The following is a 26,140-nucleotide window of genomic DNA, read 5'->3' as shown; positions in this document are numbered from 1 at the left end:
AAACTCGCAATATTTTTCTCATTTACACTTGAGTATTCGGCATGTTTTTGGATTTGAGATTTGAGTTTGACACCTCTATAAGAGGGTTTCTAAAATTGCACAAAAGGCGACTGTTCCTGCTTTATGATGCACTACTCAAAAATCTCGAATATCTCGGCCAAATTTCATAGAGTAATCTTGATGAATGATATCTGGTTCGTAGAGCTGATGACAATTATCAATGAAAATAGTTTTTAATAAGCTCCATTCTTAACAACTTTCGTAAAAAATATCCACGATCAGAAATCACTGGAAGGTAAGTATACGCTAAACGCTGCTTATCGATCAATCCTGTGGGGATATAAACATTGAACCCCATAGCAATTCTTTATTTATAAATGGATCTAGTAAATCATGGGACAGAGTAAAAACGTTTGTCAGAGCCCTGTTTCTACTTTCAATGCAGATTATTTACAATGCGATGATACATTGAAGTGATATTTTTATAAGAAGATAAAAGGAATATTGGTTCACGAGTTAAATTCGTCTTATTAATGACTGGATCAGAACCGTCTTTGGCTCTACTATTAGACACAGTAGTTGCAATTTGTGAATAAATAAACAACAAAGACATTTTCTTTGCAGTCAGTCGCATCATCAACTCAGCCATGAAGTAAAAAAAATGAATACAACAAGTATTGTTCATTTGCGTATATTCTGTTCTTTGACCAGTACAAACATGCAAGAACGCAACACAACACATAACATCTTAACATACAAATATGACAAAGAATCAGAAGTTGTCGGTAAATGCAAGTTCTGCAAATGTATCATAAAATATAGGAAATGACCAGTACTCTTATATCTATATAGAACCGATGTGAACTAAGCGCAAGTGGGGTTAATGTGATACACTAATAGGAATAGTGGTTTGTTATCATCTGGGTTTAACCCATGGACCGATCTTTCAAAAAATGCTTATTTTGCATATTGTTTGAAATGAGAATTAGATATGGAGAGAAAATGGACACTACAGAGAGTTTTCGCCACCTTATTTGCGTAATATGTGCATAGGAAAGCAATATAAACAGACCAATTAATATTTTAAGTGGCATATTGTTACGTCCGTGCTTTTGGCACCTTTAGATTATTGACAATGAATTATGAGTTGCCGACTATTTGTGGAATTGGAAAATTAGGAACAAAAATATGATTATGAATCAGAAACGTCATAACTGTTAAACACTTGTGTCTACGACGTTCTTGTAAGAAGAGAGCAAAGTTCGATTTAATAATGTCATTGTAATCGATTTTAGTTGTAATGAAAAGTGCACATTTGAACGTAAAGACAAACGTGTGGAAGAAACAGAAACTATGTAATCAGAAACAACAAATGCATCAAGTGCACTTTATTCTTATGTGCAGAACTGTGTTCAAAGTATTCCCAAGTTCTTTGAAGAACTATCCATCAGTTGCAGCACCAAGCATTCTCTTCATACAAAGTTGAAATGATCTCATCGAAGTTCCTCCTCATGTTATTTCAAAAGTCAATCCACTAGACAAGCATTACTGAAGCTAGAATTTCTACATCATATTGGCGACCCTGTCACAACACTATAAATTTTAGCACATCTCGGAATGTTTAGTACAAAGTCAAGGTCATGTAGCTGTCAATGCGAAGGTCAACATTTTGTCACATCCAAGGTCACGTCAGTTCCGGTCAGTGTACCGGGGGCATGATTTTACGCTTTCGTTTTATTTTCTCTTTCAAGGACGGAGCAAGTTTTACTGACTGGGGTCTATCAAAAACACCGTCAATATTTTCCGGGGAAGACTTACATGTTTGAATAATTTCTAGCTGTAGTAACTGTCCTGATAAGCCATTTACCTCTTGTTCAAGTCTTTCAAGGTTATCTGAGAAGTTGTCAAGGTTAGTTTTCAAAGCACCGTAGGATTTTTCACTAGTTTCCAGCTTTATGCTAAGCATGTCCTTTTGTTGAGCTTTCGCTTGTATTTTGTACTGAACACCACTCAGATCCTGTTCAAGATGATCCAAAAATCCTTCGAGCTCTTCGACCTGTTTCAGAAGTCTTTGTCTCTTCAATTGTAAGTTATAGTTCTTCTTGGTCTGTGAAAGTGTGATCTTGAGAAAATCCACCATACTTTCTTTCTGCGATTTCTCACCATACTTCATTTGCATCTGTTGTTTGTACACACCGAAAGTTTGTTCTAATTGATTCAGATCTGTTTCAATTCGCTGCAGCTTCTCTTTGTTATTGTGTAGTAAAATATTGGCAGATTTCACAGCTTTCTCAAATTTCTTCAGCTTTTCTTTCTGTATTTTCATTTCGTCAACCCTTTTCTTGGCCATTGACCTCGTTTCTCGGATGTAGTCATTGATTTCGTACATGTACTTCTCATCTCTATCTAACCACATCAGCGCTATGCTCAACATTGATTCGATCTTTTCCGTAAGATCCGGGAACAGCCGAAGTATCGGAAAAGCCTTGAGATCACAGGAAACAAGGATTCCTTCTGTGAACTTGGTATGTGAAAACATATCCTGATGAACTCCGCTTGAGTAGCTCTTAATCAGGATCTGAGTGTCATTCAAAGTTCGTTCAAGGTCGGTCAAATATTTGGTGATCTCTTCCGTATATCTAGCCGATACATCCAAATGAATTTCAGTGTTGTTATAGTAACTAATACAGTTGCCACGCAACCGTTCCACTACACTGGTCTTGAACTTATTCAACAAAATCGTCATACTCTCCATTGTAGCCTTAATATTTTCCCAGAATTCGGATATGAACCCTATCTCCCCTTTATCGACCTCACATTTTTCCCGGAGAGTATTCAAAAGGGTGACTATTTCGAGCTCACTGTCTAGGACCTTAAGCGTGACATTTTTGCGCCTTAGCTCGTTGTTGGCTTGAAGGAATTGTTCATTACACTTGACCAAGTATTTCTCGAATTCATCCTCTTCGTCCGATGCACACTGGTAGAAGCTGAGCTTTAACTGGGTCAACTCCTCTTCGCTCTCTTTGACCTTTAAAAAAGATTGTATATAGGATGAAGGTTGTTCACAGGAACTACATTTGTAACGGTTATGCACCAGTCAATTGTAACCACGCCCCGCCCCCCCCCCCCCGGGGGGGTATACCAGGGATAGCGGCGGAAATGGACAGTGTGTTTACCTTCTAGGTGGCCCGGCGGTGCCGAGTGGATGCGGTCATTTTGTTTTCGTGCCAAAATAGCGGGGAATGGACCTTACCTAGGATGTCCCCGGGGTACGAGGGCATTTGGCGGGGATTTACCAGAAGCTTGTCCCCACAAGTGGGGGATTTCACCTGGGCTGGACCGAAAGTCAAAGTCCTCGCTATTCCCCGGACTTGGGGGCTGTGGTTACAATTGACTAGTGCATTATTCAAAGTATAAAAAATGCATGTAAATCCTAATCCTGATAGCCTTCTATGAATTCATGGACATTACATTGTACATAATTATATGATACAAGCTGTAAGTATACGGTTGAAAAATCAAATGATCATTTCCACTACTTTAATGTCGTTGAATCAATCCAATAACAATTGGCACAGAACCTTTGACTTAATGAACTCTATAAAAACACAGAAGCAGGACCTTCAGCAATCAATGGCACTACCATTTTATCTGTTGTATTTGACAAATAAAGAGACAGGAGTTTTAGCTGGTACTCTCGTTTTATTGAGAAACTGTAGACACATCTCAGTGGAATTTTAAAACAAAACCAACTGTTAACCTGGGAAAGTTGTTAATAATCAAAGACAATGCACATTTTACATGATCTGATTCATTCCAGAAAAATGACAAAGCTTCGTTGACTCGCCTTTGCTCACAATGCTCGCGTTGAGTCTCAGACAGTCTAGCTGAACGCATTTGTGATTAAGTTGTGGTGATGTAATTTCATCATTTAGCTATCTTTCTTTAAAACTCCTTAATTGTAAGCACAGATACGTAAGCTAAGCATGCTGTGCAATTAAATGCAAACATGACACATCTCACTAGGTAGTTGCAAGACAGTCTTAACAAAATGAGGCTCAAGCACTAAAGACACAGTGCATTTAACTTACAAATCTCAAGACATTAGAGCAGTGTACACAGTACCTTTAACCTGATGAAATCTATTCCCTCCAGGTACGCCCTCTGCAAGCCGCTCTTGACCTCTGCTAGCGTGGCGGGTGGTTGGACCAAGTCATCAACGCTCTGAAAATAGAAAGCATACATGCACTTTGAAGTTGATCGTCTTTTTTTTATATTTTTGCAGAAACAATAGGCATTGTCAAACTCGTGGTGTCACCAAAGGCGGGTGCTCCTTTCATAAAACTTCAAGTAGATCATTGACCATAACTAGAAATCTGCTTAAGACTGCTCACATGGAAATAAATATTAAAGATGATATGTTTTTAATACGAATATTAGTACAATAAATAACTTTGGCTTATTTTAAAGGAGTTATGCCCCTTGGATAACTTATACTGTTAAACAAATTAACAAGGGTTGGTAACAGTGTTCATGGTGTAACTTAATCATATGAAAAAAAAATGTGTGTACACTCTGTGTTGGACAATTAGTTTTTATTTGCAAAAGGACACCCGTGTACGGTGTTTCTTCACAACAGAAACATTTGCCACGTTTACAGCAGGAGAGTAAACAATGAACATAATGAAAATAATGCATGTGTTCCTGTTTAATTTATCAAACATTTTATAATCTTAATGTTTCGCAAATGTTTATTTAGACCCAATGTCTTAGATTGAAAACAGTATGACATTTTGTGATAAGTTTAAACATAGGCTTAGGGAGATTATACGATATACATATTTATCAGAATATGTCTAAACAAGGTCGTGAAGTTCGGTTAAGATAAATCTCATTAAGGTGATCCCATTGTGATAGATCCCATATCTCCATCCCATTGAGACAGATCCAATATCTCCATTCCATTGAGATACATCCAATATATCCATCGCATTGAGATAGAATCCCCATCCCATTTATCTCCATCCCATTGAGATGGACCCATATCTCCATCCCATTGAGATAGATCCCATATCTCCATCACATTGAGCTAGATCCCATATCTTCATCCCATTTATCTCCATCCCATTTAGATAGATCCGATATCTCCATCCCATTGAGATAGATCCCATATCTCCATCCCATTGAGCTAGATCCCATGTCTCCAACGTATTGAGATAGATCCCATATCTCCATCCCATTGAAATATATACCATAGTTCTATCTCATTGAGATAGATCCCATATAGTCAGCCCATTGAGATAGATCCCATGTATCCGTCCAATTCATCTTCGCACAATTGAGATATATCCTATGTCTCCATCCCATTGAGATAGATCCGATATCTCCATCAAATTGAGATAGATCTCATATCGCCATCCCATTGAGATATATCCTATAAATCAACCCCATTGAGATAGGTGCCATATCTCCATCCCATTGAGATAAATCCCATGTCTCCATACCGTTGAGATAGATCCAATGTCTCCATCCTATTGAGATAGATCCCATACTTCCATCCCATTGAAAGAGACCCCATAGATCTTTCTAATTGAGATAGATCCCATGTATTCATCCCATTGATATAGATCACATGTCTCCATCCAACTCATATCAATGCAATTGAGATATAGCCCATGCCTCCAATCCATTGAGATAGATCCGATATCTCCATCCAATTTATATCCATCCCATTGAGAAAGATCACAGATCTCCATCCCATTGAGATAGATCCCAAATATCCTTCCCATTGAGATAGATGCCATGTCTCAGTCCTATTGGAATATACAACGTGCATGTCTCCATCCCATTTATCTCCATACCATTGAGATATATCGCATGTCTCCAACCAATTGTGATAGATCCCATATCTCCATCCCATTGAGATAAATTCCATATCTCCATCCCATTGAGAAAGATCCCATGTTTGAATTCCATTGAGGTAGGCACATGCCACTATCCCATTGAGATAGATCACTGAGGTGAAACACTATAAAGCCTTATGTGCCCCCACTGACCTGGCCGAAAGCTACCCGTATGAAAGGTTAAATTGAATTGAATTGAATTGAATTGAATTTACTACTAAGATATCTTTTTGAAATGGAGCCCATACTTCACTGACTTTGATGCAACTGTCTTAAGTAGACTGCAATCATTTTAATAATAAACGTTTTAATAGAAATTACTCATCACAAACATACACATTCAGTATTAGAACAAGAATGCAATGGAAAACTTGTACTCAGCAAAATTTACACCAAAACGTAGCAAGTGTACCACAAAATTAATGATACTCGGGCGTTGTTCAATTTTAGGTTTATTGCGATATTGACCGATTTACCCCCCTTCAACAAAGGATAGCGACCTACCTTTGACTCTCATAATTCATTTAAAACACCAACACGTGAACACAATTAAACCATTTGAAAACAAACGATGTAAACTAGGCCAAGGTTTGAATAAATCTTCCCCGGTATGATTCTCTCAATAACTTGCGAAGATCCCTGACTACTTTCAAGTGGTAGTAAATTTCTCCTTAACAAACCGAACAAGGAGCAAACATTCGGACATCTTATGGAGGGGATGGTCGATAATTTTGTGTAATTACATCTTATCTGCGAATAACGGGATATTCTAATACAAAAGGACTTGAGAAATGAAGAAAGTATACATCTTACATCAAACCACCGAGAAACTTGCCCATTAAACCTTTGTAAATAAGCTAAGACATTTGTGAAGGAAGTTTTTGTCACTTTGGTAAACAGAAATTGTGCTTATTCAAAATAAACCCATACGTGAATAGTTTTCAAATTCTAAACAAACGGACCTCTTAGAATTGGGCATTTTCCCAAAAAGTACGAAAAACGCATCCATCTTCTATTTAAATGGACAAAGAACATACATGATGAAGCGATCTTGTGCCAATTTAAAACACATAAACTTAAAAGGAGAACAAATATTTGAAATTCAGATCAAACGCACACGAGTTCTACCAATGTCGTTTGGCGTTCTCTGGATATGAAGGATAAGAGGCAACAGACACAGTGTGACTAATTAGTTTTAGTCGGTCATGCTTTTTAGCTGACATTAGGAGAAAATACAAACATAAATAAATCATCCGCTACTTTATATGAACGATTTGTCCCCATCTTATTATATTGAAAACATGACTGTTCAAACATACTCCCCGGAATGCAAAGCATTTTTTCCTTTGATTCATTTCAATATTCCGGCTACAGGCATTCTTAGAAAATCGAAGGAAACATCTTTTCGCTGCCTGACTTTAATGTCCTTGTTCGCTCCCTCTGCGTCTGTGAATGCTCTCCCAGTTAAAGTTTCAACTCCTTTGAATCGACATCATTGTACCTGACAATCAATATTAGCCTTAAACGGACTCGTTCACGATTAGACAGTCTTTCATCGCAAAAACTTATACCGTATAAAATGTGGAAAAAGCTTGTTACCATGATAAAGCATCAGTATAAGATCTGAATTGTTAGAAAGTATTTAGAAATGGGACAGAGAATGCTCTATTTTGTCGTAATGGGTTAGTAACGCATTTGAAACTTAGACGTGATCAGGCTTGGATTAACACAAGTATGCCTACTTTATAATAACTTGATGAAACAAGTTTAAAAGAGATAGTTGCCAACGTTAAAGACCCTTTCAGTGTTAGTGCTTGCGTCTCAATGAGAAATATTTTGCCAATATAATAATAATCTGGAGAGAAATCTGATAAAAGGTTAGACTTTTTTCTATGAGGAAACTTATTGCTTAACAGTTTAATCATGTAAATATTATTAGAAAAAAGGCGTCACAGCAGCCAATTGTAGAAAACTGGTTACCTTTTTATGAAAGTTAGCCAAACAGTTGACTGATTTGTCAATATGAATCAACTGTGCATTATAGATTAATCAGACCATTTTTATATGGCAAACTAGCTTTAAGATAACCTATGGACAACTTATAAAATAATTGGCCGTATATATTTTATGAAGGTACTTTCCGGGAAAATTAGACACTAAGTTACGTTATGGTATGGACGCGTATAAATGTAACAACATGTACACATAGTTTGATCACCATAAGTATACAAAAGTAAGACGTTCTGAGAGTCGCCAATTAGTTAACGATGCACAATGTAGGTCATTTTTTTTTAAAATCTTCGATAAAATAGACCCGTGGCAGACTAATAAAAATGACATTACATTGCGCTTAGATTCTGAATTATGAAAACTGCTTTTATATAATTCCATGTCATATTAAATTATATTGGGCAATGAACCGTTGTCAGGTTTGAAAAAGCATTAATTAATTATTTCCCTATCGTGTCAACGAGGATGAGATATTAAATTAACAATCATTTGGTCTACATTACGAGTAGTTGAATATTAAATATAATAAATCAGCCCATCTATCGATGAAACGTTAAGCAATGTATTTACACGGATCATGTTTCATTACAAATATTTCATCTTACAATCTACAAAATGTAAATAAAAACCTCAAAATATTACAAACGCATTCAAATGTCTTCATTAGTTGTTTTACATCCAAGGTGCAGCTAAGTACTTAACCAAAGAAGGTATTTGCATTAAATTTAGAAATACGAAAATAAAGCAATTGCTTTAAAGGATTAACCTAGATAGTCCAAATGTTTCACAAAAGCGATTAAAGGTATGGTAAGCAGAGGTTAAACCTTGTTTATTGTGGTTTTTCTTCAAATTCCCACTATAAAATCAAGTAGTGGTGCAATCAGCTGTAGCATTGTGCAAAATTAGAGCATATTCGGCGGTTAATGAAAAGCAGAGGTGTTTATAAACACCCGCTAGACCATCACCATGTAAAAGGCTAATGGAAAGAAAAGTTCTATTTAAACTAAACATGGTCTGTAGATTATGGCTCTCTGTTAAGTTGAGACGATTACAATTTGCGCTTCGTAATATATGATAAGTAATTGATAATAGCTTTTTCATTTTCTTATATTAAAAGTAATTAATAATAACTTTTTTCATTGTTAACTTCGCGGTATATTTCTTATATTAAAGTAATTAATAATAGCTTTTTAATTCTTAACTCTGCGGTGTGTTTCTTATAACAAAAGTAATTATTAATAGCTTTTTTCGTTGTAAAATTTGTGGCTTGCTCTTACTCGGATTCTCTCAAAGGCTTACTCAAAATAAACATAAGTTCAAGGACATAACTTACAAGCGAGAAGTAAATACTCGTAATTAGTTCAAGGGGTAATTACTCAAGCGCTAATTTAATTAAAATATAAAACGTGATTTTGGGTTCCTTAGGACAGATGTTTTAAGATTTTAAATAATGGTTAAATTTAGTACTTTTACTTAGATTAAATTTATTATAGAATCTCATGATGTCGAAATTTTCAATAAAATGTTGAATACCAGGATTTATAACTTTTTCCCACGCCATACGAACAAACTATACTTCGAAATACTAATTTCAAAATCTTCAAAGAAACTGGGATGTCCGTACACGACGATTTACGGTCATAAACTGACCATATATGCCCATGAAACCGTCCGATCCATGTATACAAGTATAGACAGATACATAATGAGATACATTTACATACTAGCTTATTAAATTACGAACGATACATAGCGTCAGATTATATGGAACGGTACTCCCGAAATTGGAAACATGTAAAATGAGTCAGGCCTTGTATTGAAATCACTTAAATGATTAGATATCGTAAATATTATCGTATCAATTATAAAGTGAAAGAGCTGATCTTATTCTTAAGTGCAATCTATCTTATTTTATTATTTCATTATTGGGGTCTTAAATTATATTGTGGTACTTTGTTAGGGTTTCAACGAGCCAAAACATGAAAAAAACCAAACTGATTTAGACATATTCTGTTTTCATTACCGAAGCATGCACGCTTTATAGATATAATAAAGACGCCACCTTACCATAACTTTGTATGCATATTTTTCAAAATAATCTTAATTGCATTTTACTCTTAAGGCAGGTCGGTATACTACCAATAAAAGGCTTTTTAAAACAGAATACATTACCCTTATCACAATACCGATGTTATCGTAATAATTGCATTGTACTAGGTAACATACGAACACTTTGTTATTTGCTACTGTGTATACAGTCTCCAAGACTTAATTTTAAGGCAAAGGTGGATTTAAACCACGCCAATCGAAATAGTCGATCTGTTATTATTAGGAATACCATAAGTAAACAGAACCTCAAAGAATATGAAATAGATCCAAGGTTTTATAATACAATCATTCCACGTAGATCGAAAATTAAAGATAATAGTTATGTGGCATTTTTATTCTTTGAATAAAAACTACTGTATGGACGGTCATATTTTAAATGATTTAAAGGTACACTAATGCATTTTGCAAATAATTCGACTAATACAGATAATAAAAGGAAGAGTAACACGCTCTGTGATTCAAGTCTCCCTAATTCGTTTCTATACAACTTTTTTTGATTTGACATGAATACACACAACAATTTTGTACGTATAGAATCCCTGGTGTACGAGTGTACATTGACATAGCATCATCGCCTTGGTTTACGAGTGTATATTGACATAGCATCATTGCCCTGGTGTACGAGTGTATATTGACATAGCATCATTGCCCTGGTGTACGAGTGTACATTGACATAGCATCATCGCCCTGGTTTACGAGTCTATATTGACATAGCATCATTGCCCTGGTGTACGAGTGTATATTAGCATAGCATCATCGCCCTGGTGTACGAGTGTATATTAGCATAGCATCATCGCCCTGGTGTACGAGTGTATATTAACATAGCATCATCGCCCTGGTGTACGAGTGTATATTAGCATAGCATCATCGCCCTGGTGTACGAGTGTATATTAACATAGCATCATCGCCCTGGTGTACGAGTGTATATTAGCATAGCATCATCGCCCTGGTGTACGAGTGTATATTAACATAGCATCATCGCCCTGGTGTACGAGTGTATATTAGCATAGCATCATCGCCCTGGTGTACGAGTGTATATTAACATAGCATCATTGCCATGGTGTACGAGTGTATATTAGCATAGCATCATCGCCCTGGTGTACGAGTGTATATTAACATAGCATCATTGCCCTGGTGTACGAGTGTACATTGATATCGCATCATCGCCCTGGTGTACGAGTGTATATTGATATAGCATCATCGCCCTGGTGTACGAGTGTATATTAACATAGCATCATCGCCCTGGTGTACGAGTGTATATTAACATAGCATCATCGCCCTGGTGTACGAGTGTATATTGACATAGCATCATCGCCCTGGTGTACGAGTGTATATTAACATAGCATCATTGCCCTGGTGTACGAGTGTACATTGATATAGCATCATCGCCCTGGTGTACGAGTGTATATTAACATAGCATCATTGCCCTGGTGTACGAGTGTACATTGATATAGCATCATCGCCCTGGTGTACGAGTGTATATTAACATAGCATCATTGCCCTGGTGTACGAGTGTACATTGATATAGCATCATCGCCCTAGTGTTCGAGTGTATATTGACATAGCATCATTGCCATGGTGTACGATTGTATATTAGCATAGCATCATCGCCCTGGTGTACGAGTGTATATTAACATAGCATCATTGCCCTGGTGTACGAGTGTACATTGATATCGCATCATCGCCCTGGTGTACGAGTGTATATTGATATAGCATCATCGCCCTGGTGTACGAGTGTACATTGACATAGCGTCATCGCCCTGGTGTACGAGTGTATATTAACATAGCATCATCGCCCTGGTGTACGAGTGTACATACACATAGCATCATCGCCCTGGTGTACGAGTGTATATTGATAAAGCATCATCGCCCTGGTGTTCGAGTGTACATTGACATAACATCATCGCCCTGGTGTACGAGTATATATTGATAAAGCATCATCGCCCTGGTGTTCGAGTTTATATTAAGAAAGGATCATCGCCCTGGTGTATGAGTGTATATTAACATAGCATTATCACTCTTTTGTACGAGTGTACATTTATATAGCATCATCGCCCTGGGAGAACAGAAAGTGGAACTTAGTTCTCGGAAATATAATTGTAAGGTACCTCTTACAGTTAAAGGATATTAGCAAATGTTTGAAATCCTCTTTGGTCTTGTTTTCAAAATGATATTCCATATCCCATGTATAGCATTAAACCTCGTTATAGATAATTAATAATTTCAGTCCATACAACAAATGGCATGGCGAAAATGAAGAAATGAGTCCTCACGTAAGTTGTAATCTAGGGATCTAATTTTCCTTCTCATTAACGACCATCGGTTTGACTTCAAATAAGCGTTTTCCAAACTCATTTTGAACAGAATATCTTAATGAATTTATAAGAATCGAGAGCTAAAAACAAAACAGTTATTAAGGGCCTGTAGGGTGGCCTCTAACCTCATAGTACGGAACAAAGAGGTATTTAATGGATCAAAAAGAACAAACAAACAGTTCGATAGAACGAAGTCGCAGACAGACTTATAAAACTAAATTATTACTGTTGCTTTTCAATGTTGTAGAAAGTATAGCATTGTTATCATTGTTCTGTATCATATTTAAATCAAAAGTGGAATCAGTGTTACTTGTGGTCTCGATGTTACGAAAAAAAGTGTTAAAAGTGTCTTAAATAGCGACGTGATAGTGATACTTACAACAAGACTTGTGTCAGTGCGGCACGATCTACTACTATCCATCTTTAGTACCAACTTCAATTTGTACACGACATTATTACAAATGAGATCTTCCCCTGTTCATATACATCTCACTCAAAATGCTTTTACTTCGTATGTAAACAAATATGTAGCTATGCTTTCATCAGTAGATAATCACAGTTTATTTAGAAATAATTCCAAGAAAAAACAACACAAACTCTCCTTATAATTGGATTATAATGATTCGACTATCATTCCAGTATTCAATAGTGTGTATTTCCATCCTTTAAATTTTAAAAGAGCTATCCATTTTCAGGCAAAACAATAGAGTCAGTTTCACAAAATCATTAATATTCAAATTTTCACACAACAGTTCGATTACAGTACATTTTTAGACAAAGACATTATCCAGCACAAACTTAACCTAGCCTCTTAAGGTAGTAAAGAATGTATAATCTCCTTTATCAACCGAAGCTTTCTCTTCTGTCAAACAGGAACACATTTTCCGATATATTATATTAAGGCTACAATTAACTGGCGCACAAATCGTCTTTTTCTGAAAGGAATTATTTGTATTCGTTTTTCACCATAAAGACAGTATAATTGAAGCCTTTACAAAGATTATTTTCATTTCTTTTTATCGAGTTTGAGTCGGAAATATTTTCATATCGATGGTGCAATGCCAAATTTTAAATGTACACAAAACTGATAAAAAAAGTGACTGATAAAAGTCGTGTGAATCTAAAAACTTTGATAACATATTAAATTATCGTTTGTTCTGTCAATTTTTATGACTATACACTGCCCTGGCTATTAACGTCCAGAGCAATTTTCTTCCGTACATAATCATGAAAACGAAAATCATTTTCAAAATATGAAATCTCGACTTTGGTTAACAGATGTAGTTCAATGTAATGGTTCAAGGTCGTTAGTATGTACTTAAAAAAATAACTGGTTTGATGCGTAACAGTCGCTAAAACATCTATTCAGCAAAAATAGGTACGAACAACCTTTAACTGTATAGTGGTCTACATACTAATGTGCAAACTACCCACCAACACTGTTAACTGTAACACCCAAATCACCTTATTTTATCCAATAATGGCTGACTGCTGATTTACTTAAAAATGTATTGGCAAGCAATTTTGAAGCGAACAGCCTTCTCATTGGACAAAATAGTATGTTGACCACTAAAAACGGAAATCTGATTTAAAAAATCAAACTCCATCGACTTATGACGTCTATGAGAAAGGGTATCTCCCAAGATAGGTGTATCCCAAACCGAAATGAGGTTATAATTATACTTGAAGACTTGTATAAGGGATTGTAAGATGATTTCTTTAAATTCTGGTTTCTTCATATATTTCCCAGGCTACCATTGCGAGTAATGTATTCTATTTCGAGTATTCGAGAGGTGTTGTGTTCTATTTAAGTCTTCCAAAGAAGAACATTCAATCATATAAATAGTTGGGATATTTTCAGTAAATAATTTGTCGTTCACTGTAGTGCAATTCAAAACATACACTTTAAACATAAACTCTCTTACTCATAGAAGTTTAACATTACAAATTTAAATGTCATTTAGAACGCCACCCGAAGTCAATTTATTATAATTAAGCTGTATTGAGCGTTTTTACATCGACCTGTTGAAAATTGATTTCTGAAATCTTAACTGGACTGGGTCCAATAGATAGATATTTTAGGAGGACGTGGAATAGATTGCCTGGCGTTGCCCGTAAATTGATTTAACGATTGTTCGTAAGATATGGATACATATTCAAGCCACTTTGTTTTATGAATACTTAAATAAGGCAACAATGCACTTGATATACTTTGCTGTTTATGAAGATAATTGCTAGATTAGGAAGATTTTTGTATTTAAGGTATACACCATAATTACATTTAATTGAAGTTCGTGATGTTATTAAAGTGTTTTTGCCAAATAAAAATGTGTCAAGTATAAAAAGTTTAAATCATTCAACACTAATTACTTGATCATATTATTGGTTTTATTTCATGATTCTTTTTTTTCTAATGTAATTGCATGCTTTTCGTCTGTTTCCTAAAAAAATAACTTATGATTTATACATAATAAATATATGTTGAATTATGTTACTAACATATATACTATATTTAGCCTATTGCCAAACAACTAACTTATGGCTATTTTTAAATATGAGACACCGCTTTATTAATATACGCTCTGGCCAAAAAATAATACCGCCTGCTACTTATTGGAGATTGGTCAAAATGACTGACATATCCCTTTTTTGAATTAAACCCAGGATGACCAAATCACTTCCACATCAGGGAAAAGATCTACATTCTGGAAGTCGTATTAATATTTTGGATAAAATCCTACCGTTCTTGTAGAGGTTTCAGTAAGTGCGGAATTCTCCGTTTTCCTTTCCGTCTCTAATTGATCCGAATCGACCTCCACTGCATTCGCTTCATCTTCCACACTTTCGTCTTTTATCTCAACATCATCCACTGTATTTGTAAGTGTGACGTCATCAACGTCTGTAATGACGTCATCATTTTCTTGAGTGCTTGTTTTTCCTTTCTTTTTTTCTTCTTTTTCTTTTCTAGATGTTTCGCATTCACGAGCTTTTCGGCGTTTTTTTCTTGTTGGTATTCTTTTCTTTGTCCTTTTCGGCTTTCTCATTGTAATATGATGTTCCTCCGAATGTTTTTCCTTGGAGTTTGAAAAGGTTCTTGTACTTGAAATCCATTTTCGCACTGTTTTTTTTCTTCTAAACGAACATACCATGTGCAGAGAGCTTACGATTAAACATATCAATAGCAACTCTCAGTATTTACTTATACGAATTTCATAAAAATCCTGAAACCAACTTTGAGCTTGGTCATATAACATCCATTTTGAAAATAGTCATACAGCGCCGATGCCTTTGATCCAGACAGAATATCCACAAATGAAAACAAACACGTGTCGAAGTCAGGGTCAGTTTGGAAGGAAACTATTTATCCATTTTTCAGTATGGATAAATCACAAAGATTTGACGTAACATTATTTCTAAATCAGCTTAAGTGATTAAAAAGCTTTGTTTATTTGTTATTTACTACTTGATTATCAATGGAAACGTCTATTATTTTATCATTATCTTTTCAGTTTATCCCGTACATATAGTCTTTAACAGTAAGAGTTTATTGAACAGTTAATTCAAACGTACTACGCCTTTTTGTGGTAGCACTGAGCGCAACAATTCAGTCAGTGTCCATGTACTATCTGGCACATACATCCTTAAGTTTATTTGTGTAGGAACCGTATAAACAAAGTCACATAAGTTATTCATCTCCACCTGACATCCTTCTTTGTTCGCCTTTAAGACAATGCTTTTATGATCGTCCCGTTGCCCATATTGTTGGCATCGGGATATTTACAATACGTCACGTGACTCTTATTAAGTTTGGATTACAAAGCAAATGACAAAGCAAAGATGGAAGATACACTTCAAGTTGATCGTATGAATGTCACTTAGAATTTACGAATACAGATATCGTAAATTGCAAAGTTCTCCAACTCTGATGGATATTGATTTGCGATTCTTACAAATAAACAGAAAAATGATGGCATATTCGCAGCTGATATTCCAACTCCACGCACATATGGCGGGTATCTTTGCGCTGTGATCTATTTCCAATATGGATTGGTTATTATCAGTCTGAAACAAATTAATAGAGACCCTGAAACAAGACAGTCTACGTGTGACCATTAACGCTTCATAACGTATCAAACTGGCATACATGTTCCTTTAAGAACAGTTTTTTCTTTCCCTTTTTATTTTTCTGCGTTGACGTTGCCTGTCTAAATCCAAAACTTGATACAGAGTTTGATATAAAATAAACTTTTACAGTAAAGTATAATGTAGTTCTTAACCCATAGGTAGGATGCTCATTTCTCTACATGTTATTTGTTTTATGAAAGACCTGAATTTACACTTAATGATTAACCGCAACGAAATCTTCTTTAATTAAAAAGACATCAACCTCCGTTACCAGCGCAGTAACATCGCGTGCCAATGCGTTGTTTACATGGGTCGGACAGTGCTAAATGTCAGCTTTTAAACCCTTGCGCCTCCTTCGGAACTGACTGCCACCATCGATTCCTCTTCTTTGATGATACTCCCTACTCGGGGCGAACTGTTTTTATGATGACTTGTTTGTTTATTCACTTGACAACTTCTATCCTCGCAGTCTCATCTCTATCCCCATACGTCGATTAAATATGACCGGCAACGGAATGATAATTTGGTAATTTACATGCAGCCAACTTTTTCATCTGAAATATCAATTTTCCAGTCCCGCTTTGGATTTCCAGGTTTTTGACACCATCAAATCCGACGAAAAAGCTTCGACACCTTAACTTTCCTTTTTAATTTCAAAACCCATGCAGGTTGTTATAATTTATTGGACGTGTCAGTTTTATAGTATGATATTATCCTTATTAGTATGATCAAGATTTGCACCCTCTAGTTTTCCTTAAAAGCATAAGGTTATAATGATACGTATTTCTACCCCCACTAAGAAATAAATGCCATTGAGGGAATTTCGTCTAAATCTTTTAAAAACCATATAACTCATGAATGAATCTTCTTAACTCGTGCAAATATTTGTATAAAAGCCTGCAGAAGATTATCATTACGCAACAATGTTGATAACAGGTATGAAAGTGACTTTTACTATAAGTTCGATATAATGTTAAATTTCAAGAGCTGCTTGATACAATGCATGTTTTTATACAGAGGCTTCTGTTAACCTTCACTGCTGTGCAAATATTATGGAAGTTATTTTCTAGTTGTAGGGTTTCTGAGATTATCCGCCCATTAGCTGCATTGAGGCCTGAACCCAGGGATTCAAAAGAGCGGAATAAATACTCAAGTGGATGAAGTATACAGCCAAATAGAAAAATTAAGACGTAGTTGTGTAACATCAAATTTGCCATCAGGAACCTTACAAAAGAAGGTTTACCCCCAGTCATTGGAGACATTTCAGGCTCTGTGCGCATCACATTGGTAAAGCGTGTAGCGTTGACATTCGACTTCTCCAAGCATGGCTTAAAGGGTAATAAGTTATGGAAGTAACCGTTGGTTGCTCAAGATATAACGTTATGGGACCATTAAAGACAAGTGAGGGAAAAGATGGTTGTTTTCATTATAGCTGTGGAAGTATTGCACGTGACACAAAAGACCCTTGTCAAACAACAAAGCTATCAAGTCATTTACCTTCGTAGAACCTCTTAAGTCAATGTATACATATGTCATAGAACACATGTAACATACACTCTTAAACCTTTGAGGAGATATGGTCTCCTCTTACTCTTGTTTCCTCTTTTTCTCTTGTGTACTGTTTTAGAGGCATATATCGTTGTACATAACGCAACCACTCTTTAAGCTTCAATTTATTTTCATTGACAACAACCACTGGTTTAAGGGGAATTGTCAATGGATATGCTTCAATTTGTTCTCTTTGACTGTGTATGTGAAATGTTCATTTGTTTTATCTTGCAACCATCAAATATTAAATTGGTCATAAAACAAGCAACGTTAAAAGGCATGCAAATTAAAGCCGTTCAACGCAATTTCATTTTATTCTGCAGTCTTACAGATTGAACTTTTTTATTTTTTGTCGTGGAACGACCCAATTCGTTCGAAAATACATGTAAAACCAGTCATTTAAGACTGCTGACAAAAATTAGATCGCAGATTTTTATATTGAAGTTCAAAAAATGATGTTTTATGCATTTGTTTTTAAATTGTTAGAAACGGTTTTAAGCCATAAAATATTACTTTTGAATCTTAAATATGAAAATCTACAATTTGATCTTTTGTCAGCAGTCTTTAACACTGGTTTGCAGATATTAACGCAAAAAATGCTCATTCCCTGACAAAAAATAAAAAAAAAGTTGTATAGATGGTAAATCGGTGAGGGTGCAGCTTTAATATGGGGTTCATATTATAAACTAATTCAGCCTTACAGAAACGTAAAAAGCTATGTGTCGGAATGATGATCATGAATATTGGTTTTAACTGTACAAAACATCGTGTTATATCAAATGTATGAAGGCCAACCTTTTTAATGCCTATTCGAGTCCCCTTTCGTGTTAGAGTTGGAGAAATGTGATACGAGTGGACAAAAGGTGGTAGTTTACCTTTCGTTGTTTCTAGAATATGACAAAAATAGTATTTTGCCCCTCAAATTCACCCAAAAAGGAACTAATTTGAAATTCACATTAGTCCATTTATGCTAACTTATGTGTTTGCGGCTGACGTTTGCGGTTTGGTTACCCGCTTGCAGTGTATGAGCTGCGATACAACAAGGATGCACAACACAACTGTTCGTAAACGTGAGCGACTGTTAAAGCTGCACTCTCACAGATTGAACGTTTTGACATGGTTTTTTATCTTTTGTCTATGAAGAAGCCATGTTTCCCCCGAAAATGCATGGATACCATTGATGTTAGACTGCTGACACAAAATAAGATCGCAGTTTTTTTTTCATATTAATGTTAAAAAAATGTTAATTATGCACTTTTCTTAAAGCGTTAGTAAGGCTTTTAGCCACACAACATTAATTTTTGAACGGAATTATGAAAACTGCGATCAGATATTTTGTCAGCAGTCTAATTTTACTGAGTTTTAGATATTTATGCAAACATTGGCTTATTCCAAGACAAAACAAAGTTGTTAAAACTGTAAGTCTGTGGGAGAGCAGCTTTAACATTAACTGAACTCAAGCCAGTATTGTCATTAATTGAAAGCGGCTAGCATTCCTTGTGTGTTTGTCTTCGTTTTCAGCGAACCAGTGCTAGTATTATAATTTACCAAAGTTTATTTAAGTAGAATCCGTAACACAAATATAATCAAATTCTTATTTTCAAGTACTCTAGAGAAATCTCTACATTTCATTAATTGCTTACGTTGTTTTTGAATTGAAGTAAATTCGGTATGTTCAAATATTTGTTATTGTAACGTCAATCAGATTTTGAGTGCTGTTGATTATGTTTGCATCCGAAATGTAGCGATTATGTAAGGGAATAAACAGTGAACAAGTAGACGGTTAGAGTCATTTTATGGAATTAAACAAGTGAAGCTATGTTCAAGTAGTATGATTTAGCATGTTTGAGCAAGATTTAAGAAAATCAAGCGCACTTTTATTTACTTTATTTAGATAAAATATTTACGATTATTTGATTACACAAGCTCACGTCATAACGGTCAAGTTAAACATTTTGAAGTATGCGCTATGGTGAACCGGTATTGACTGACGAGGATAGGGTGTATATTCTGTTTAAGGGGCTACAGATGGGACTAATGGTGGTTCTCTGTCTTTTTGACTAAATAAGGATAATCACGTCAAAAAAGTTATGTTCACAAAATGGCTTCACTTACGTTAATTATATTTATTGTCGCTTATTTTATCACAGCATACAACGAGCACGGGTTTGTTACAAAAACAACACTTTCTATTTATATTGTTAATCACAAGACAGCCTCCCGTACATTTACAAGGAGGGGAATTTACCAAGCATATAGCACGAGTAATTTATCGTTGATAACATAATCACGAACCTGTCCGTGACATAATGTAGTGATATAGCGAATGTTGATATCATCACATTAAGTCAATCATTACATTACATTACATTAAAAAAATATTTCATTATAACTCTAATACTACTTTGCCATTGGCCATGCCCTAACCATAGCTATGATATGATAAACACTATTGAAACCGCTCACACACACAACCTTACATGTCATTTCACCATGCTATATAATTGCAATATAGGATACCACCAATGATACATCGACAATCTTCACTGTTGATAAACTAGACCAGAATTGAAATTACCTCATAAAAAACGTGATTGAATTCAAATGACAAAAATATGCTAAACAGCAAGGACGAATACGGAACCTCGCCAACTCAATTTGCGTATGTTTTCTTTCTTTCCAAACAATGTCAGGGTGAGGTAGCACGTGACTTCAATGGGGTCCTCACATTGGTCACCACGGTCAAAACTAATGTAACAACAAGTAACTGGCGTTAATTTCTAAAAAAAAAAAAATTATGGAAAATATATGAGAATATTTCTTAACAAATGAAAGACTACGCTATTTTCTACTTCTACACGTGTCAAATACTTAGATTTGCGTTTATTTTAACGAATACAATCCTTGGCCAAAATTTCAACTCGACGAAATTTTTAAGAACGACGCAATACTGTGTGCGCCGTATAAATATCTATACGAACGCATTCAATTCCTTATTAAGTTATAACATAGCAACGTATACCAACACGTTCATTCTATAGCTACCATAAGCGATATGTAAAAGATTCACTAGACCTCTGTTCAAACGATCGCTTCATAACGTATCAAATTACAAACAAATCTGAATCCTGTTGGCAAATATCAGTATCGGTAATAAAACAAGGTGTCATTGAGTTACTATCAATCCCTTTCTTTAATAGTCTGGAGGTCAAAGAGATTAATGCCTTCGAACAATGATCAATGGAAGTCCACGATTCCTTGACGCCTTGGTTACTATGTGTTGTATCCAAACTGACCAAGCTTGGTCTTAACTTGACCACGGCATATTGTCTCATGTGACATAGCAATTTAAAATGTAGAGAATTTTAAAGAGAAAATGCAAACATAGTGGTCCTTGGTCTTAATCTTTTAGAAATTGCACCATCCCAATCCTTGTTTTCTGCAATGTCGTAAAATTAGAGTGATACTCTTATTCAAAATCAATACATACACACGTATAACAAACTTAAATTTTGAGTGATAAACCTTTTGCTACTAAATAATGCATTTTCGGAAAATATTAATCACTGACAACGAAATGGTAACCGTGTGTTTATAATAGCAGAAAACGCAAAAGTATTAAACGATTGGTGAGTGCTAAATGATATACTGTGATAAACTATTGTCTCATACGGTAGAAATACCGTGTTTTCTGCACTTTTCTTTCAAATAGAACTCGGTTTCCTTCATAAGAACCATTGTTTTCGAAATTTATTCATCCTTTTTGGTATACTACAACAATTGTATTAATTGTGGTAAATCTTATTTGGGAGTAAGAGTGCATCATTAACCTATTGATTATACACGAAGAGAAAACGGAAGGTGATTTTCGCAATATCAGTGAGCTCGGTTCAATAATGAAGTATAGTAATTGTCAATCATCGTTTTTATAATCAAGCAAATATGTGGCATTTGCAACAAAAAGTTAGTACTGTGCAAACATTGGAAATCGTTACTTTAAAACCAGACGTCAATAACGCGTTGAAAAAGAAAGTCACAATGTTTATTTGTTATCATAACTAATTATTTGAAACTGGAAATTTTGTTTTGTTCATGGATGATTTCGCCGTATATATATATTAATCGTACTACAGAAATGTAGTTTATATGTTTAAAGCAAAACTGCATTAGTTTAATTATCCGTATAAATGCATGTCACATCTCCCAATTACGTGGCGTCAGACAGTATTACTTAAACAACATCGGTCCATTAAAAACATTAACAAAAGTGGTTGGAAATCATTTTAATACTGTAACTCATGTACTTTACGATATAAGCATTAATTAACATCTTATTGATGAGCGTCTGTACCCCATATTTCGAAAGTGGGGTACTTGTTTGCTCAATACAACATCACAGCCATGGTACATTAAATCTTATAATTCACCTTTACTGAATAAATTACGTAATGTTGCACGTACTAGTTTCTATATGACATCACAATAAATGCAATGCATTGCTATAACACGACCGTATCACGACCGTGCAAAACTATATCACGACCAAGCATTACAATACCACAACCGTAACAGGACCACGCATTACTATAACAAGACCACCCTTCACACATTTCTAGCACACGACCACCCTTACTACCACCCTTACTATAACACAACCGAGGATTTCTAGCACACGACCACACATTACTATAACGCGACCGTAACAAGACTTCGCATAACTTTAACACGACCTAGCATTTTTATCACACGATTACATATTACTATCACACAACAAATCATATGTATAACATAACCGTTATAAGACCTCACATTACTGTAACACGACCACGCAATGCTATAACACGACCATGCATTTCCATAACACGATCACACATTACTATTACACAACCAATCATTTATATAACAAGACCAAGCATTTCTAGCACACGACCACACATTTCTATAACACGATCAAGTATTACTATCACACGACCGTAACAAGACCTCGCATTACTTTAACACGAACACGCATTTCTATAATACGATCACACATTAATATCACACAACCAATCATTTCTATAACACGACCACGCGTTTCTATAACACAGCCGTTACAAGTCCACGCATTACTATGCCAAGACCACGCATTACTATAACACGACCGTTACAAAACCTCGCATGACTATAAAATGACCACACATAACTTTAACACGACCACACATTACTATCACACGACCTCACTATAACACGACCGTTACAAAACCTGGCATTACTATAAGACGACCAGGCATTAATATAACACGACCGTTACAAAACCTCGCATTAATTTTATATGACCGCGCATTTACTATCACTCGACGACACATTACAATAGCATGAACGTTGCAAGACCTCGAATTACTATAACATTACGATAACACGACCGTTACACATTCTCGCATTAATGTAACACGACCACGCTTTACTATAACGATACTACGCATTATTATATCACGGCAACTTATTACTTGAACACGACCACGCTTTACTAAAACACGACCGTTACACGACCACGCATTACTATAACACGAACTCACATTAAAAACACAACCGTAACACGACCATACATTAGTATAACACGGCCTTTAAAATACAAAGCATTACTTTAACACGACTACACATTACTATTACACGACCGTAGCATGACCACGTATTACTATATCACGACCTCTAGACATCCACGCATTACTAAAAAACGACGACGCATTAATATACACGACCAAGCATCACTATATTACGACCATTCCTAACTATAACACAACCACGCATCACTACAATACGACCACGCATTACTATAACACGACCACACATTACTATCACACGATCATGCATTACAAAAGCACGACCATGCATCACTATAACACGACAATGCATCACTATAACACTACCACGCGTTACTATAATATGACCACGCATTACTTTCACACGACCATGCATTGCAAAAGCAACACGAATCACTAAAACACGACCACGCATAACTATAACACGACCACGCATTACTATAATATGACCACGCATTACTATAATATGAACACGCATTACTATAATATGACCACGCATTACTATAATATGACCACGCATTACTATAATATGACCACGCATTACTATAATATGACCACGCATAACTATAATATGACCACGCATTACTATAATATGAACACGCATTACTATCACACGACCATGCATTACAATAACACGGCCACGCATTACTATAACACGACCACGCATAACTATAACACGACTCAGTTTTAAACATAAAACGATTCGAACCATTCAAAATATCAGCCTTTTACAAACATACTTAATACATCTATCAAACTCATATATAATAAAACATTTTATTAAATATCATCACAAGCAAATATGTATCTGTCTAAAAACTTAAAAGAGTGTTTGTGTGCTTTCAGGTCCAAAGTTCTCGCATCGTCAAACTATTTCTTGTTTTCAATTAAAGTCAGTTTAAAGTCAGATTTGAATAGATGAATGCCTGAAACATTCTATATAATTATTATTCTATTCACTATGCACCTTTCCCAGCTCAATACAAGCGATCAATAGACGATGGATATATTTTACTTTGCATTTGGCACGGGTGATGCCGACCGAACCTCAAAACCCATACATTTGCCCCATTCTTCAGTTTACTGAACCATTTCAAACGTATTATATATGCCATGTCAGTCTATAGAGGTTTTAAATGATGAAATTCATCAATAACTTGGGTTACTTTGAAGACAAATGAACTTGAAGGTAGCTTCAACACCATGACAAGCCTGTTTGTTATAATGCAACGTAACGTAACGTTTGTGCGTAACGTCATGTACTCAACGTTCAGTAACATGAATAACAATAAAAACATAACCAATATAATGATTTCTTTCCTTTCGCATATGTATTAGATTCGTTATTTGACAGTGTTTTCTGGATTGTTGGAATGGTCAAATGAACACATACTTCTTTTCATTGAACCGCTAAGATTATAGAATAAACAAAAATAAAATATTGCTTGGAACATCTACATACCGCTCCCGAAGAAACGTGTGGCTTTACATTTTTCTCCCACTTTTCTCTTCTGGGTGATCTGTTGAATTTCGGTGATGATGCCAAAGCAACCGCCAGGTCATCCCCATGGTAACCGTTTGCCTTAGCAACTCGAGATTTCTTCTGTTTTCTTGGTGATGGACTAGGATTGGAAGAAATTTGCGGAGGTTCCGTTAAAAACACTGGCATCTGCATGTCTCTCATTTCTTGAACTCTAGTAGATCCAGACTGATATATTAAGGAATGATTTTTCTTTGAGAAATGAGCTGTGATGGACTTTTGACACTATTACCAATTTGGTGGATCATTAATTTGTTGTGTCTCTTAGGACGCTTGACACCATTAAGGTGCCGCAGTTATTAGAAAATGTCATTAAAATGTCATTACTGATTTATTCTAACGAGTATTACTGCTTTTGTAGCACGGTTACGTTGTTCGAATCATTGAATGGTAACTTTCATATCTGACACAGCACCCACTAGCACAGATTCAATAAGGATACCACATTCATAATGTTGGCTCTTTCATTTGATCCAAATTTCCCGAATTAATCTTCAGATGTATTGATCGGAAATTCAGTAATTATAAAGCCTATATTTGTTTAGGTCATCTCCACGGGCATGCTTCCGAATAAATATTTATACCCGGAATGAAATCGATTCCGATGTCAACAAAGCCAAACGCGAATTTTAAAGTCCTTTTAAAACGGTTTCTGTTATTATTTTGATTGCTTTCAATTATTTTTATAATATCCCATTAATATATTCCACATTTTTGGATTTATCCTTCCTCTACTTACTCATTCACCTTTCAATCACGAAGGCGTTATATGTATTGTTTACATTTTAAACTTTTTCTCGCTACTTAATCAATAAGAAACTTTTCGCCTAAATTGTCAGCAGCTCTTAAATTAAACCGATCGTATTCCTTATATTATATTCCTAATATTAAAGTCAAATGATAATATTCCAGTGTAGAATTTCACTGAAGAAAATGATCAGATTAAACTTAAACCGACAGTATCCAGAATGGAATTGATAATCGTGGCAAGTGTGTAAACGGTTTCAGTAT

General features: G+C 35.4%; 1 protein-coding gene across 3 annotated transcripts; it reads right to left on the bottom strand.

Moving 5' to 3' along the window:
* Positions 1 to 675: 675 nt before the first annotated feature.
* LOC128226094 (uncharacterized) lies at positions 676 to 26,140 on the bottom strand. 3 transcript variants are annotated; one of them, XM_052935985.1, is made up of 3 exons: positions 25,052 to 26,140; positions 4,126 to 4,224; positions 676 to 3,028 (listed from the first exon to the last, which is right to left on the bottom strand). In XM_052935985.1, exons 1-3 carry the CDS (start codon positions 25,271 to 25,273, stop codon positions 1,700 to 1,702), a joined length of 1,650 nt encoding a protein of 549 aa, XP_052791945.1. In that variant the 5' UTR covers positions 25,274 to 26,140; the 3' UTR covers positions 676 to 1,699. The 3 variants fall into 3 exon arrangements, with proteins under 3 accessions (XP_052791945.1, XP_052791944.1, XP_052791946.1); XM_052935984.1 differs by lacking the exon at positions 25,052 to 26,140 and adding an exon at positions 15,079 to 16,030; XM_052935986.1 differs by lacking the exon at positions 25,052 to 26,140 and adding an exon at positions 12,717 to 13,193.

The sequence above is a fragment of the Mya arenaria genome, chromosome 3 (assembly GCF_026914265.1).
Source record: "Mya arenaria isolate MELC-2E11 chromosome 3, ASM2691426v1".
NCBI lineage: Eukaryota > Metazoa > Mollusca > Bivalvia > Myida > Myidae > Mya > Mya arenaria.
This window is presented reverse-complemented; position numbering and strand designations above follow the sequence as displayed.